Genomic DNA, 17,073 nt, shown 5'->3' with positions numbered 1-17,073 from the left:
CAGCAAAGATTTTATAATGGAGATGAATTATTGCTTACATTCCATATGGGAAATTGTTTAAAATGTAATGAATATTGTTAAATGCGGAGCTGAAATTGGGTAAAACCAAGTTGGCAATCTCTCCATCTACACAGCTCCATGCTATTTTTCACAGCAGGAAGAAATTGCTTTAACCTATTTATGACAACAGGAAACATCCCAGTAAGATTTTTGCACACTATCTTAAAAAGCAAAACAGTGAAATGTAATTGCCCCAATTAAAGATAAGAATAAATAAGGTCCATAAATTTCTCAAGTAAGTGTACAGTTTTAAAGTTTTATTTGAATGTAAACATGGTAAATTATCAGAGTAGGATGTGCATTTTTCCCAGATTAATCTTCCATGTGTAGATTCCTCACAGGGACAGCTTTTAGCTCCTGTATGAGCAAAGGAAATTGTGAAGGCAATTACGAATACAAGTACTTGGAAATCATCTGTCTGGATGGATTTTCCATTGAATAGTATAAAACCTTTTCTAGCACCATAGTTTTATGTATACTTCATTTGTATTCATATAGTTTTGAATCATTCTCAATCTCTGTATTGTTAAATGATGCCTATATTACAGTGATTCCCAAACCTAGCAAAGACCATATTTACTGCTCCAACCCATTCCATTAACTCATGTCACTATTAAAATACTGACTGCAGTTCTGGCCAACAGACTGCTACATATGATTGCAACACAGATTCAGCTAGATCAAGCAGGATGACAGGGGGTAGATAGCCTTTGATTACTTGTTGATTTCATTAAACTCTCTTAGAAAAGAGCAGGCTGCTATTGTTCCTTTGGATGCTGAACTAGAAATTAAAGCCAATTTCCTTCAACTTATTAGTCAACTGGCAATTTTGATTCACCCTGAAGTCTACTACTTACTTGGCAAAAGTTATTCCAAAAGATAAATTGCAAATTTGAAGCTGATTAAGTTCTAACAGGACATGGAGGAGCATCTAAAGTTAAGTTCATGAGATACTGTTAATACACTGAAGCTGAATATTGTACCTAGGATTACTTGTGTTCTGTTGGATTCCATTTTATATATTATATAAATATATAATATATACAAAACAGTGTTGCTATTATTAGTTTCTATACCGCCCATAGTCAAAGCTCTCTAGGCAGTTCACAGCATTAAATCATCCATCCAGATTTCAACCAGGCCTGACCCTGCTTAGCTTCCAAGATTAGACAGGTTCAGGCACTTCAGGCTATACAGAAGCTGCACACACACATCAAGCAAACTCTCTGTTCTATAATGCTTTCTGGGGTTCCTATTTGACATGAATAACGTTGAAAAGGATGCAGCTTTCTAGTAAGGAAAGTGATTTGAATTTCCAGGTCTTGTATTCTAACACTGAGTAATTTGCAGACCTGTACTAAATTTTATTCTTTTCTGTTCAGATTAATTTTCCACCATCATCAATTTTGGAATCTTCCTTGCCTGGATTCTCTGACCAAGTGGACAACTTTAGGCTTGTGGCATACTGAAACAGGCAGGCTTCCTCCTGCTTGAGAAGTGTGAAGGACAGAGGCATCTAAGTTACAGTTCGACTCATTCTTGCATGCTAAATTAACCTTATGGGAAAATCCAGGCTGAAAAATGCATAAAAATGTTTTTGCAGAAGATGTGGATAGATGATTTTAACTTTGGCTGAATACTAGAAGATTAAGAGTTTCTGCTGTAGAAGTGGGGGTGGTCTCTTGCTCATAACAGACTGCTCCAATGGATTTATTGAATTCTGAGGAGATAGAGAAGCAAGGGGAATGGAAGAATTGACTGACTTAAGGTCACCTAGTTTCTACGTTTCTCAGGCCATGTGTGAGAATCTGACTGCTTTGGAAGAAGAGTGCTGCCCAATTAAGAGGATCACTGGCATTCCTGTCACCTAGCCCTCAAGAAGCAAGACCACCCTGAGGGTGGAGTAAGGAGCTTTACTCAAAGGGAAGGATAGTGGGGAAGTTTTCAGTTTGAATTCAACTCTTTACATGGTCAGATACTTCTCCCACCACTCTGGTAGAAGACCTCTTTGATTTATACTGTTTGGTAACAGACAACTTTCAATGAAGAACTACACTTCTAAGGTTTCATTTTGGTCTGAAGAGAGAGAGAAAGAAGGAGGCAACCTGCTCAGAATACTTGTGTTGACTTGTGTGCCGGGTACGATTTGCCTGCAACATCTAACTGGCAATACAAAATGCACCACAGGGGAAGGTTTTCTTTTAAAGGATTTATTCTTGAGAATAACTGGCTACCAACGAATTGATCCAGATACTGCACCTGAGCAATCCTCAGTTGGCCCTTTTATCCACAGATAATTAAAGCGTTACACGTAACACAGTTAACAATTTCCAATAGGTTACAAAAGTAAACAGTAGCAATGGTGTGATCATTTCCACTTGCAAACCAAGAAAGATGCTCCAAAAGAGGGGGGAAGATGGGGTGGGCTGGTGTGCACTGCCCTTTGTTTGAGCTGCTGTTATCTGTCAAGTGCCAACCAGTTTTCTCTGGACTGGTGCCTGGTCAGTGTCAGCTACATTTCAAGGATGAGCATAAGCTGATTTCTAGAAAAGAGGGTTTTTCTCAGGCCCGGTTATATGTCAATGACTGCATGATTTAACTAATGAATGTTCTACCTATTGATTTGTGCATCAAAGTTAAAAAAGAAAAAAGGGGTAGCCCCACCCTGCTGCTGGCATGTGACTCCACAACTGTTGATCCCCAAGGAAATAAAAAAGGGTTCCCACTGAAAAAAAGGGGGATCCCCATTCCTGCTTTAAAACTAATGGTAAATCAATGCTTTGAAACTTTACGTTATACACTTTTGGCTTCATTCTAGTCTTTAAACTGTCTCTTTGCTTACATTGTAAACTTAAGCGAAAAGAAAACCATATTATGCCCTCTTAGTAAGGGAAAAGATAGAGATGGTTCAATAAGTAAGTGGGGGGTTTTCAGTTTTAATTACAGATATTGGTATATGTTCACTAGAAAATGACTATTTTCAACTGAACAAACATTCTAGTCTTTCTAAAAAGGGACACTGTTTATAGGTGCACATTGCATGTACATCTTTAATCAACTGAAGTACCCTTTAGTGGTTACTGCAGTTACCTGTTTTCAACAGATAAACCCCACAAGTCTATAATTTTTAAGAGTCTCCCTGTTTTGGTGGGACACCAAAGTTTACCACCCAAGTATCATACCTGGATTCTTTTTATCCATGCACCAAATATGACAAATGGGAGAAAAGACAAAGATACGGGATTGCAAGTTGGTTAAAATAATTAGTCAGTCAGTCAGTTTATTGCATTTAGCCACAGGCCATTACAAATTAACAAGGTAAAACATTGAATTAACAAATAAAACCATAAATCAAATGTATTAAAACATAATACTAAAAGACAGACCAGGTGTAATTCAAGGTGGTGTCCCCTTCAAAGCCTCCCTAGCTTTTATCTTTTTAGCTGGAGGTTGAAATAACTATGAATTGGTTGAAAGATTGCTTGTTTCATAAAGGAACAAACTGTTAGAAACTCTTGATATTGCTTTTAGTCTGTATTCCAATATAAGAAGGTCCTCCATCAGAATGCATTTGCTGGGCTGCAGTATAGAATTTCAGGATGACAAAAGTTAAGTTCCCACCTGCCACAGTGTGTCAGTTAAATAACTCGCAAGTCACAGCATCCTGGCAAATTATTGTGCACTGACAAAACTGCAACATAGCATAATGTGAATGCCTTTGAAATTATTGCTGAGATTCTTCTAGCAGAGTCACAGTGGCATATGTAAGGTTAGTCGAGGGGGGGAGGTGAAAATCCAGGAAGTGACAGAGCTGCACTTTTGCTTAGGCTTAAAAGGTCACCACAACTACTACCAATTTACCAATTTAGCAAACTGGGAACAAGTACTTGGGTCCACTCTAGTCCACTCTTCTTGTCTCCTCCCTCAGAAGATATTGGTTAGTTTCATTACTTCTAAAATGAGGAATTGTTTAATTTTCATTTACCAAACCAAAATCTTAATCAAAATCAAAATCTACAGTTTAAGCATAATGTGAACTGTGGTTTAAGCTAGGTAAGACTTTCATGTCAACAGCAGAAGCGGAAAAGGCGTACACAAGACTAGCTCCTGGCTTGCTAAACTATACTTAAGTAACCTTCTATAAAAATTAATAAACTACTGAGACAACATAATAGCCTAACAGAGAAACTGCAAACTCCTTGGCTGAAATCTCACCTAAACATGGGGATACTGACCAACAACTGCCGCCAGACAGACAGGACCTGGCAACAGTTATCCATGCACTGGTAACCACTCGTCTGGCTTATTGCAACACACACTACATGGGGCTCCCTTGAAGACAGTCCAGAAACTTCAATTGGTCCAGAATAGGGTAGCCAGACTGTTAATGAGTACTGACAGATACAACCATATAAAGCCAGTTCTCTACCATCTTCACTGGCTCCCAGCTGAGGTTCGGGCCCAATTCAAGTTGTTAACACTGATGTTTAAAGCCCTAAACAGCTTGGGACCAGGCTATCTAAAGGAACACCTCTTCCCATATGAGCCTACCTGGCACCTTAGATCTCCATCTGAGGCCCTTTTGAAGGAAACCCCTCCTCAGGAAACAAGGAGGGTGGTGACATGAAGAAGGGCCTTTTCTGCAGTGGCACCCCAACTGGGGAACACACTCCCCAGAGAGGTTTGCTTGGTGCTTTTTTTACATTCATTTGGGTGCAAAAACCTTTTTATTTTGATGGTATTTTAATAGTTAACTTGTTTTAAGTAGCATTTGAACTGTAAGTACACCATCAGTTTTCTGCCTCTTACACTGGTTTTAATGGGGGTTTTTTGTAATTGCTGTTTTATATTGCATTTTATTCTATTCTATTCTGTTCTGTACTTTACTTTGTATTTTGTTGTTGTAGCCCACCCAGGAAGCCATACAGCTAATGGGGCGGGTTAGAAATCAAATAAATAAATACATTGCAGGGTTCTTTTAGGTCTGTCAAGAACTTAGGCAATCATGCTAGAGTCCTGTATAAGCACTAACCATTAGTACTACTGCCACTCTAATTCATAAATAGTAATATGTCATTAAGCTACAGTTTAACTTCTATTATGTGTTCAGGCCTACACATTCAGTCAAGTGTACAGTTCTGTAGAATACCAGAGAAAACATTCAGGTAGAAAAAGCTCAGGTTCCTACAGCCACTTTGTGCCTATCTCTGTATCCAAAGGACTTCCAGATCTTTGAATTTTTACTTATAATCAAAGCCCAGCTTTCCTGTACTGCACAATCAACCTCTTTCCTAGGAAAAAGAAAAACCCACTGTGCTCTCCATTCCAGGCTAGCTGATCCTTCACCACCAAATGATATTGGAAGTAAGCAAGTCATATTGGCAGCAGGTGTTCATGCCATCTTCCGGTAATTTGAGAACTGAAAACAGAGATGCCACCACACTGACTGAGGCGAGCAGCACATCTCCCTAACTTGTCAACAAGTGCAGGGAAAAAATCTGAAGCTCCCTTTCCAAAGTCATGCTAGCATGCAAGTCTACAGGCTGCGATTTTTGTTTCATATGTGTGCGATGGCTCTTTTTGATATAATGTAAAAAAAGTAAAGCACACCTCCAGCCCCTGGAATACAGCTAAAAATCTGTATCTAAGGACCAATAAATGATGATTGACAGAAAGAAAGATTCAGCTTCCATACAGTTTAGGTGCAAGTTATTATTTAGCTTTTTTGTAGGGGGCAGAACCGAGTCTGAGAAAGGGTTCCTCCCATTCCTCTGGAAGCATCTCTGTGTGGCCCTGCCTTCTACAGAAAAAGGTGTTACCTCTCTGTTCCACTCCCTTGATGACTAAGATTCAAGTTTTATTACAAATATGGATATTAAAATTGATGGTAACCCTATTTTCTAAGCATTTATGCACATATCTGTTCAGACACATCAAAAAAGGATATGCAAAGAACAAACTCCTGATCGTTGCAAACATAAGCAAACACTAGAAGAAATAATTATTAAATATCTTGTCCTCTCAATTTAGAACAATAAGCCTCCAAGGAAATAGTTTGTAGTTGCCTGTGTAAATTTGCTTCATCACACTCTTAAGTCACTCCATTTGGCCCAGTTAAGCCTCTTGCAGCATTCAAATCACAAAAAAATGTACAACTTACCCACTGGACTAGAGCCAGCTCCATTTGGCACTGAGAGATCAGTTGTGGTCAACATACCACCTAAGCAGGGAAAAGAAAAGTAAGCATTTCACTCAATCTAAATGTAGTACAAGTAGCACAGAAGTGTGTTCAAACTAGTTCACAGAAGTAAGTTCTTACTTGCACTGCCTGTACTTGGTGGTCTTTGGGGACCTCCAGGTGATACATTTCGATGCAGTGAGGCTTGAGGAGGGGTCAACATGGTGGTGTCGGTCAAGGTAGAGTTTGCTGCCAATGCTGGGGATACAAGTGAACTCCCAGGATTACTGTAGGTTAAAGAATTGGGGCTGGACACAGGAACAGTGACTGACATGGAGAAGTTCTGCGGAGGCAACCCAGGCTGAAAAGAGTTGGGAGGAAATCATGTGAGCTAGGTTTAGACAGTTATCCCTTTCTCAATTTTAATCAAAGTCAGAATGCCAGATTTTTGCTTTGGAAAAAAGCCTCAAAATATACAGCATACTGTTCAATGCAAGGTACTGTAACTTGTTACATATTAACTACAAACATCATTCTCAAAACAGGTTAGAAATCATTAAAAACTACAGTTAATTACTGCAAATTAATCACACAGAGATAAGTTTTACAAAATGTTGAAAACTGTACTGGTTTCCAAGTATTACATTCACAAAATCATTTTAAATTTTTACTTTTATAAAATTTGAGCATGCAGATAAAAAGAAATACATTACTCCAAGAAATACAATATATTACTATTTTTATTTTTAAGCATTCTAAAGCAAATTTGATTACACACATTATGTAGTTCTATGTTAGAAGGTTCCAGGGAAACTAGCAAAAATTGTGAGTCTTGTTATTATACTGATCTTCACTAGCAAAACTATTCCCTTCACTATATTTCAAGTATCCAAAAAATAATAATAATAATAATTAATGCGTAATTTTTTCTGAAGACTGCATCTGAAGGAACACAATGGGTAAAAAACACTGCATTAAACACATACAGTGGTACCTCGGCTCAAGAACGCCTCAGTTCACAACCAAATCGGGTTGCGAAAGGAAATTTCTGAAAAATTTTGCCTCAGGTTGCGAACTCCACATTGGGTGGCGATCACGATCGCGCCTCTCCCCCGCCTCCTCCAAGCGCACCCACAATCGTGCCTGTCTATGGCCATGATCGCGGTTGCACCCGTGCAGGGATGACGGGTGCGATCCCTGTCATGCTGGTGAGGGGGAGATGGGCGCGCTCGTGCTTGGGGGGGCGGGGGGAGATGGCCATGATCTTTGCTGTTCTTTGTCACTTGCTTCAAATTTTTGTGATTAAAAAAAAATAGTTACAGAACAGATTAACCTTATTTACACTGAACCTTCTGGGGAAATTTGACTTGGCTCACGAGCAATTTGGGTCACAACCAGAGTCCTGGAACAGATTAAGTCCATGAGGCAAGGTACCAATGTATGCATTAGCATTTCAACTTATTCTATTTCCCTTACTTCAAGGCACTCCTCAGAATGCATATTTTCTATGAAACTTATGGCTGCTAGTTCCCATATTCCACAGTATCTAACATTGAGTACATGTATTGAAATAACTCCATATTGATCCTTGATTTACCCCACTTCCATTTCCTTCTCCTGTGTCCTTTCTAGAGTGTTATGTCCTCATAGTCTGTCAAGTGAACCACACAGAGGCCTTGGGCTACGGGGCAGCATATGAGTGTCATAAATAAACAAGTGCTGCTGACTTGGATGATACTATATAAAATCACCACCATCATTATTACTACATTGTATTTGTATGCTGCCTTCTTACATTGCTCCATTTACAATTGCTCCATTTTAACCTCACAGCAAAGACCCTGGGAGGTAGGTTGGGATGAGAATGACAAGTTTCCTTAAAGCTATATTCGACATCAAACCTAAACACATTTCTTTGGAACAAAGAGGTAATGGAATTTATTTCCATGCAAACAATTACAATTTTCAACTGTTACAGCTGGTTTGGTTCCGCACACCAGACTGCCTAGAATAAGAAATCTCTGACTGAACCAACTATGTCAGGTACAGGTACCCAGAACAGATTTGTGTGTGTGTGTGTGTGTATGGGATAGCAGCCTGAGAAAGAAGTGGAAGCAAATTAAGGTACAGTCAACACTACAAACCTAAACAAATGTTGAACAAATTTGTCATGGCTTCTCCCAAGGAATTTAACTGCGTAATCCTGCTGAGAATCCTGTTAAGAGATTCCAATCCTTTCAAACAGTTTCCCAGTGGGGAACTGTAACAATTCATCACTCTCACTTTCCCAGAGTTACAGTTTATGTGCACTTTACTTCAAAGATAGCTGGGTTGTACAACAAAGGATCTCAGATTTTGCAAATACATTTGCATTTGTGAAGTACTATTTACTGGAAAGTTTTTGTTTTTTCACAGAACTAGAAATATACAACTAGGATCACACAGAGCACACAGAGGAGACAAGAAATGATTTATTGAGAAAAGATAAGGAGAGACTGGAACCTATACAGAATGAATTTCCCCATCCCTGAAAGGTTTAAATTAGATTTCGTTAATTTCAGCTATGTCAGGAGACACTGCACACATTTATGTTTTTGAGGGCACTCATGAGGACTAAAAACTTATTTAATACAAGTAGAACTTCTAAGGAAATTTACTTCACTAGACAGTTTTCCTGTTGCCTTCTATCATACGAATATAGAAGCCCACAAAATGTCTTATCCACACAGTTAACATTGTAGGTTTCTTAACACCATCTTAGAATTCTACCCCAGATATAGGCACCTTATGTGGATATTTCTGCTGTAAAAGCATGAACAGCCATATTATCGTTAATGTAGCTTTCAGTGTTGAGATATTATAAAATGTTCTCATGCATGTAAGAAAAGCACAAGCCATACCACAGTACTCACTGCGATTTTATGATTCCGCATCATATTATCAAATTCTTCATTAATTTTTTTATATTTTTCTTCTGTATGTGGCGTGAGCACATATGAAGTGTCAGGGTCTGGGCTGTCGCACCCTCTGTTTTCCTTCTTGTTCAGAGCCTAAATAATGAAGTTAATAAAAAGAATCAACAAATAAAAAGTAGGAGGTAAAAAAAGTACTTACAGGGCCCCGCTTGAAAATAAAATCACTATCTTCATTTAGTTTGCTGAATCTGTCCTCCGATAGTGGACTGTGATCAAAGTAATCGTCAGCATCAGGACTCTCACAACCATTAAGGCCTTTCTTTCTTAAAGTCTGAAATACAATTGGAAAATTCATACACAGACGATACTAAACTTGCCATGTTGTTTTTTTTTTTAAACTGCAAAGTTGCATTAAGAGAGCACAGACCTTTTCACATCTAGAGCCACTGAAATAAAGGTTTCCAAATACATTGCAACTCTTTTGCCCTCTTTAACAATAAACATACCATTTCTCACTATATAAGCATCATGTTGATTTTTCAAACTTTTCAATGGGGTTAGGAGTCTTTGGGAACTTTATAGGATCCTTGTGAAAAGAGCAATAGTAGATGCTTCCCAAAAAGAAAGCTTGGCTAGCATTACCAATCTTCCCCTGCAATAACACATAACCACCAAAGAATTTATTTGGAGTATTCGAAACTCACCAGTTCCCTGCTGGGTTGAGACCACAGCTTAAAAGCAAAAGCGGATAGAAGGTAGTCCACAATTCATCATACTGGGCACACAAAAAGATCACCTAACAACTATGTTATTACTATACTTTTAAGAGATCCTTAGGCTTGAACTGCACATTACAAGGAGTTCTGTGTTATTTCCCTCTCTACTTTTTTTTTAAAGCTATTCCGATATTTTGAGTGAAGAGCAGACAGAAAGAAAAAAACTATATAACTCTTTCCCCTGTGGCAGTGTTGGAGGTCAAAAATCACCCTCTGAAAACTGTTAAGAGTTTGCTCTGTTTCTCCCTCTTACATGCACACAACATGCAAACATATAAAGAGAGCAACAAAGTGTGAGTGTGTGAGCTAACAAAGAAAGGAGTATACGAAGAGTGATTTCTCAACTAACAGGCAAAATGAAGACTTGAACAGCTCCTCTCTCTCCATTCCAGCTCCACTGAAAGAAACACTGAACCCTAGTATGCATTTCTAAATGTTTAATTTAAACACATTTCAATAGAGGTTCTAGTTAAAAATAAAGCAGACCAAGCAAGACTGAAGTCAGCCAACCCCTGACCTAAGTTTTCTCACAATTCCTTGCAAAAGGGTATGGTTCCTTACAATACAAACCATTGTGGGGAGGAAAAAAATAGAGTTCCTTGAGGTTAGGGAGTTTTTAAACAAACGGTCAAAGTAAAGCTAAAAAACAACTTCCTGGAAAATCACAAATTTTTAGCATTTCAAAAATGGGACAGTGTGTTCTAAACCCATATCATTTTCTCTTTCCGTTCTATGAATTTGGCAAGCTTAGTTTACAAACCAGAAATGCATTTGGTTGATAAGTAACGAATAAGCAGTTTCCAAAAAGGAGGAGAACATCTCAATTCCATCCATTCTAAAATTAATACTCTTAACATTTTGTTGTAAGAGATGCAAGGAAAGAGTATTTAGTCAAAACTATTTGAATTTTATCAGCATAAAATGAGTTGCATTCTCAAGGTTTTCAAGCTAGCATACAAAGATTTCATTCCATTATGGCTTGTAAATTCTTAGCAATAACTGTTACAAACTAGAAACTTATTGCTTAAAGATCTTGGAAGTTTTTTAAAGAACGTGACACTAGCTGATACAATAGTGAGAATTAGAACACAAGCAGAGGTATTCAGCGATATATTCACCTGCATTTATTTACTTCTGAGAAGGCAGAAGAACAAATCAGATGAAGTTGTGAGACAGCTGCTTTTCCATGACAACAGTAAGCTTTAGATGTCATGGTATATTTAAGCAGAAATTGGCTTAATTTTTTTCCTAGCAGCACCAAAGTAGCCTCAGCATTTCACATAACACAATCAAATTGTGTGAAGATCACAAGGCACCATTAAGATATAATTCCTTCTCAGGTTACTTGGCATGGCCTTGTGTGTTCCACACAGAGTGCCTAGGACTTCCACTAAATCAGCATACACAGGGAAAACAGGTGTAGCTTTTGCCAACACCTGTCACAGCACTTATCTCTGCTGTCTAACCAATCAGGTGGATACTTATATGGACTTAACCATACATGGCCTTGCAGTCCAAGGCTCTGGAAGCAGCTAACCTTCCCAAACCATCAACAAGGCTAGCCTGCCAGTCCCCTATGTTGTGAAATCAGCAAGGAAAATGCTTACACTACAGTCTGGATTACACGTAGCCTTTATAAATTATTGAATACTATAGATTCAGAATGCATATGGCATTCATACCAGAATGCACACATTTTGCCCAACATGGCTTGACCCCCTATACTTGCATATCTACAGGAAAGAGAGTATTTACATAAAAAACTATGTGTGCTGGTTGGGGGTGAGGAGGACTATGTTTATACAAGTCAGAGGGGCTAGAGCAGTGCTCAAGGTTGCTGATTTTGACTGACAAAGTCTTACATGGCTTAGGATCACATCTCCCAGTATGACTCTACCCATATTATAATCATCATCTGATGCTGTCATCTTAACACCTTCTCCAAAGTGATTAAAAAACGGCAACGAGGGAGAGGGCATTCTCAGTGGTGTCCCACACCCTAAATCATGGAACGCCCTCCCTAATAAAGTCTGCTGGATGTCAACATCGTCACACTTCAGTGACAGACTTACCTCTACTTCCAGCCACTTGACAAACATATGAGGTTTTAATGGGTCTTGGTATTTTTTATTTAGTTATAGTGTACGTTTTAATTTTTGTAAATCCAGAAACTTTTGGCTGTTCAGCAGCATAGAAAATTATTAAATCACCTGAGATACATGTATGTCTTATCTTACACTGGATCCCAAAAGTACTGAAGATTGTTCCATTTTTGTAAAAATGTCTGCACAGAAAAGAGCTGAATTAAGTGTATCGCACCAATCTGAAGTTCAGCTTCTAAGCTCAAAACAAAAAGACGATTGCCCTCCTTGCAACAGTTATTTTAAGAATGGCATTAACTCTGCCTTGATTCAGGAAGAAGGAAAAGGTCTCATTATCTTTCAGTTCAGATTCTGGAAACCTTCAATCCAAACCAAGTTCTTGTCACTCTCATGCTGCTCAAAGCTACAATCCCCCATTTCCGATAAATAAATCAAAGTCTATGTTGATATCTAAGTCTGGCCTCCTAATCTCTCATACATAAATGTCACTTTACAGGCCTCACTCTGATAAGAGTGCCACTTATTTTATCACTATCAAGTACCATAACAGTAAAACTGCTACTCCTGCATGTTCAAGAAGAAGCACAAGTGGAATGTTGTAATCTTTAAGCAAAGTTAAACAGAATCTATGGGAGGATGGCCAGGCTGGGCTATGTTTCTTACTTGCAGTGATGTCAGAGATAAGCAACTCTTTTTCAAAAGTGGGCCTGAATTTTTGGGAATCTGCCTATGTACGTGCAAAAAGATTCCACAATCTCGTCATGCTTCCAATCATCATAACCTCTACTTTGTACTTTATATATTTTCATGTCTTGCACGTTGATAGAAGTTCGAACTGTTGTGTTGATAGATGTTTCACGGAACTGCTTAAAGAGGTGCAGGGTGAATTGCTACATGGCAAAGGAACACCTTTCCATTCTTTTGGCTACAACCTTTCTTTATGGAGACACATTTTTCCCCCAGCTAGGGATGTACTGATCTGTGGTCTTCACAGCTCTGACTCACCCCCAACTCAGCTAGGAGATTTCAGCCACAGAAGCACTTATGAGCAATGACAAGCAATTTGGTGCTCTCAGAGTATCTCTAGACCCCATGTGAGCTTGATGAATACCCAGGTCACACTCTTCTCTAGGCTCAGGGAAATAAAAGGTGGTTGAGACTGAAAACAGTGAAATCCTTTTGCTTCAAGATGCCTCTGAAGCAGGCGGTGGCTTCCAAGGTAAGCCCCATTTTTCAAGTGCTTCGCAAGGCCAGCTCAAACTCAGGAAGAATTTGAATCATTCTTTCAAACCTGCAGAAAGGCAGGATATTGCTCTCATACCACTCTAGTGCCTTCAAGCACAGCACATGCCAGGAAGGAGCCCCATCTATTTATCCCAGGACTAAAAAGATACACTAGTACATCCAGTAAACTTGAACTGGAAAGTTTGTGAATCTGTGAGTCGTTAGCCATAAACACAACCTAGCTGTGGATCACACCTAACTATACGCATTGATGTCACCTTCACACTCTGCAGATGGTCCTCTTCACAGAAATCAAAAGGACCTAAGGACAAACCATATGAGCAGAGTCAGCACTGGCACACTGCTTATATGACCTGGGAATAGCACCTCCTATTTAGCGGTAATTTATTATGTTCTATTGTATTTCAATGTATTTTATTGTGTTGTAAGCCGCCCCGAGGCTTCGGCAAGGGGTGGCATAGAAATGTTATAATAATAATAATAATCATAATCATAATCATAATCATAATCATAATAGGGTTGCAGGCCCCAAGAATAGCAAGCAGACAAAAAAATGTTCAACCATCACATTATCATTTGACCAACTCAAGTATCTTTATTAAATGTCTTGTTTTTAGCAAACTATCACACCACTGAATTAGAAAGGATATATGGGAGGATAAATGTTCACTATGCTGTGAGCTGCCGAGAGAGCCTTATGGCTAATGGGGTGGCATACAAGTCTAATAAATAAGTAAATAAGGTAGCATGGTACTTTTATTTTTATTAACTTAATTTGCCTTGGTCAACAGCAAGGCATGCCATCCGCAATCCTTTCTACACTACCTCAACAGACAACATTTAGATTTGCCCATCTTTTTAGTAGCATCTCCTATTACCTTCATCACTAATATTGTTACTCAAGTAGCTGTATGCACTACACAAAGGTAAGACCTCTTTTTCAATTCTATGAATAAAGGGAGGCATTCAGCAGGCATAGTTTGCTAGTTTAACTGAAACATGGAGAACACACTGTGCAGAAAGCTGTACCTGACCTAAGTAAAACTGTTGCCCTTAACCTACATTTGTTGTTCTTCAAGTGGCTCTTCATGAAGTCATGCTAGCAAGGTCTGTAAGCATGTCAACCGAAACAAAGATGCTTCAAGAGCTTTTCGGTGGACAGGGTGCTCCTTGTCCTTCCCTTGCCAAGCATTGTGTGTCTGTGCATGCACACACATGCATGGGGGGTGGTGTTTGACAAGGAGTAGGGTTGATCCCTCACCAGATTCGTTCATTCAACACAAAGGAAGCGAATTTATGTTATCCATGAAAGCCAGGAGGGAAGGAGGATGCGTGCTCAAATAGCATATGTTACGATTTAAGTACAACCGTTGTTTTCCTCTTTCTGGTCTCTACGCAGTCCCACAGATGTGAGACTGAAGAGCTCTTGGCTGGTGAAGGAAGTGGAAAGTGAAACAAGGAAACATACTTTGCAACAGCATTCTTTTAACACCTGCTTCTTTCATTACCCTATTGCTTTTGGTGGATTTTTCCTAACAGACCAAAATGGCCACCTGCTATTTTGACTCCTAGTAGCATTGCAATGTTAACGAGGGAGGTTTTCAAGAAGAGGAGGAGGACGAGGAGGAGGAGGAAGCAGCTGTTGCTGTGAATAATTCAAGCAGTGTTGTTATAATCTGTGAAAGCTGGCCAGTGTGGTGTAGCAGTCAGAGTGTTGGACTAGGACTCAGAAGAGCCAGTTTCAAGTGCATCCTTGGCCATGAAGATCACTGAGTAATTTTGGGTCAGTCATAGAGTCTTAGCCTAATGCACTTCATGGGGCTGTTAAGAGGATAAAAAGGAAAGCAGGAGTATGTACAGCACGTTGGGCTCTTTGGAGGCAATACTGGGATATATAAATAATCTTGGGGTATTAGGCTCCCTGGGATATACAAATATTCGCAATCATGATCACAAATAGTAGCAGTAATAGTCCAAGCAAAAGGTTTCTTTAAGGCAATGGCTCCACAACAGAGGAATCTGTCAGGTGACCATTTAAGAAGCTATTTCCCAAAGGAGTGGGATAACCATCTATACATGATGTGCAGAAATGCCCCCAAAACAGAACTGAACAGAGAAGCAAACCATCGCACCCTTTGCAAAAGTAAGAGCAAGTCAAATTTGCATGCTTCAAATTTTACAAACCATGGTCATTGCCTCCTCTCTTAGCACCCATCATATGAGTAGGGATGAGAATGGATTTTGTCAACATTCCCTAGCATTTTCTCTAATGCAAATTGTTCATTTTCCTGACAGCAGTTTTTGTGGGCTGTTGTGATTAAAACATTACAGAGGCTGAATTTATGTCAGCAGGGATGGGTTGCCTGATGGAGGGTTCCCTTGAGTAAGATCAGGACTTTGTTTCATGGCCCCAGCCCAGCCTTAGGCCAGGCAAGCCTGGAAGAGTTCATGGTATCTACTCACTGTGGTCAGCATGAGATTCCCTGCCACCAACATGGCAGGATCCTTCCAGCATGCTGGTGGTGGCATTGATCAGCCTTCAGGCTGTATGATCCTTGCTCTATGCTTGACAATCTCTGTGAGGTGTAGCCAACAAAAGTTGTAACCACTTTACAAAGGTTATGTTTGCTCCCACATGCTGCCCCACTTCACAGGAACAATACACAAGTAGACTTTGAAAGTTCCAGCTCATTCCTATGGCAAAAAAGAATTTGGCATTCATACTGCTCCAAACAATGCCATGTGCAAAGCATGCTCTATGGGAATAATCATCAACTTTTTTCCCAACCCTTTACTATAGGCTCTGCAACCTGATAATTCTGGTATCAATCATTCTCTATAGCTATCCTTGTAAAGGGTTCAGAAGAAGTCAATTACTGAAATATGGCTTCAAATAATTATGTAGCCAGATTCCCAGGAGTAGGCAAGTACCACAGCCACATATTTTGTAAATACCCCTGGGGCTGCGCATAGTCCAAACCAGAGGACTCCTAATTGAAAACACCCATCTCCTTATGCAAATCTGAGAAAAAGTTAGAGCTTTAGGCCAGCGTTCCCATGAAAATATGAGACTGCCAGGGCTCACCCTTACTCAACAGATGGAGAAAGGAATCTACTGATATCACGTGGATATTTTTGTATATAAATCTGTTAAGATATTGCAAGTCAAAAATGGGTTGTTAATATACATTTTTGTCATTGTCAAAGCATAAAGGATCTCTTTTTGAAAATCCTCCAGAAGTATTTTGTTTAATAGATTTATATACCAATTTTAGTGGGTTAACAAAGCAAAATATATTCCATATCTCCCTTTTGCAAGAGGGCTGACACCTATTAATTAGTGTGATGCAGCAGCTTGAGCCAAGATCATGATCTAAAATAGCAATCCCTTCTGCGCAAATGTGGGGGCTCAGGTAATATGCAACTTTTAACCTCTGAAAATGGCAAGTTGTTCATTAATAGGTAACTGATGGTGGAAATAGTCTGGGATGAAAGAAAAAACTAGTGTCTAGTGAAGTCCACTAGGGGCAGGATGACTACCCAGTTTAAAAGCCCTTTATGCAGAACCTAAAGACCCTGTGAGACCCCCTGACTCTAGTAGTACCATGGGTCTCTCAAGCAGCTGTGAGAAAGCTACAAGGGACAACTGAAGATTGATTCAGTACTGTGGCCAGAAGGTGGAGGGACAGGTCACCGCTCAAAAGGAAAAACATGTACCTAAAGACCCACAGCTATCAAAATCGTACACATTAAAGGTCTGCTCAAGAGCAAGCATCTCCCTGGATGTAAGAAGGATT

The 17,073-nt window shown here is 39.4% G+C and overlaps 1 protein-coding gene across 6 annotated transcripts in view; it reads right to left on the bottom strand.

Moving 5' to 3' along the window:
* MEF2A (myocyte enhancer factor 2A) overlaps nt 1-17,073 on the bottom strand; it is a 123,163-nt gene that overhangs the window by 30,613 nt on the left and 75,477 nt on the right. For 3 of the 6 annotated variants that reach the window (XM_044444945.1, XM_044444948.1, XM_044444950.1), the window contains exons 4-6: nt 9,151-9,288; nt 6,380-6,599; nt 6,221-6,280 (exon numbers count right to left, since the gene is read on the bottom strand). In XM_044444945.1, coding sequence (XP_044300880.1) covers nt 6,221-6,280; nt 6,380-6,599; nt 9,151-9,288 — 418 coding nt within the window. Of the gene's footprint in view, nt 1-6,220; nt 6,281-6,379; nt 6,600-9,150; nt 9,289-9,352; nt 9,485-17,073 lie in introns of all 6 variants that reach the window. The other 3 variants (XM_044444947.1, XM_044444949.1, XM_044444951.1) reach the window with 1 other exon arrangement.

The sequence above is a fragment of the Varanus komodoensis genome, unplaced genomic scaffold, assembly GCF_004798865.1.
Source record: "Varanus komodoensis strain SLA01 unplaced genomic scaffold, ASM479886v1 scaffold46_3, whole genome shotgun sequence".
In the NCBI taxonomy this organism is placed as follows: Eukaryota; Metazoa; Chordata; class Lepidosauria; order Squamata; family Varanidae; genus Varanus; species Varanus komodoensis.
Note: the sequence above shows the minus strand (reverse complement) of the source record. Positions and strands in the feature narration are given on the sequence as shown.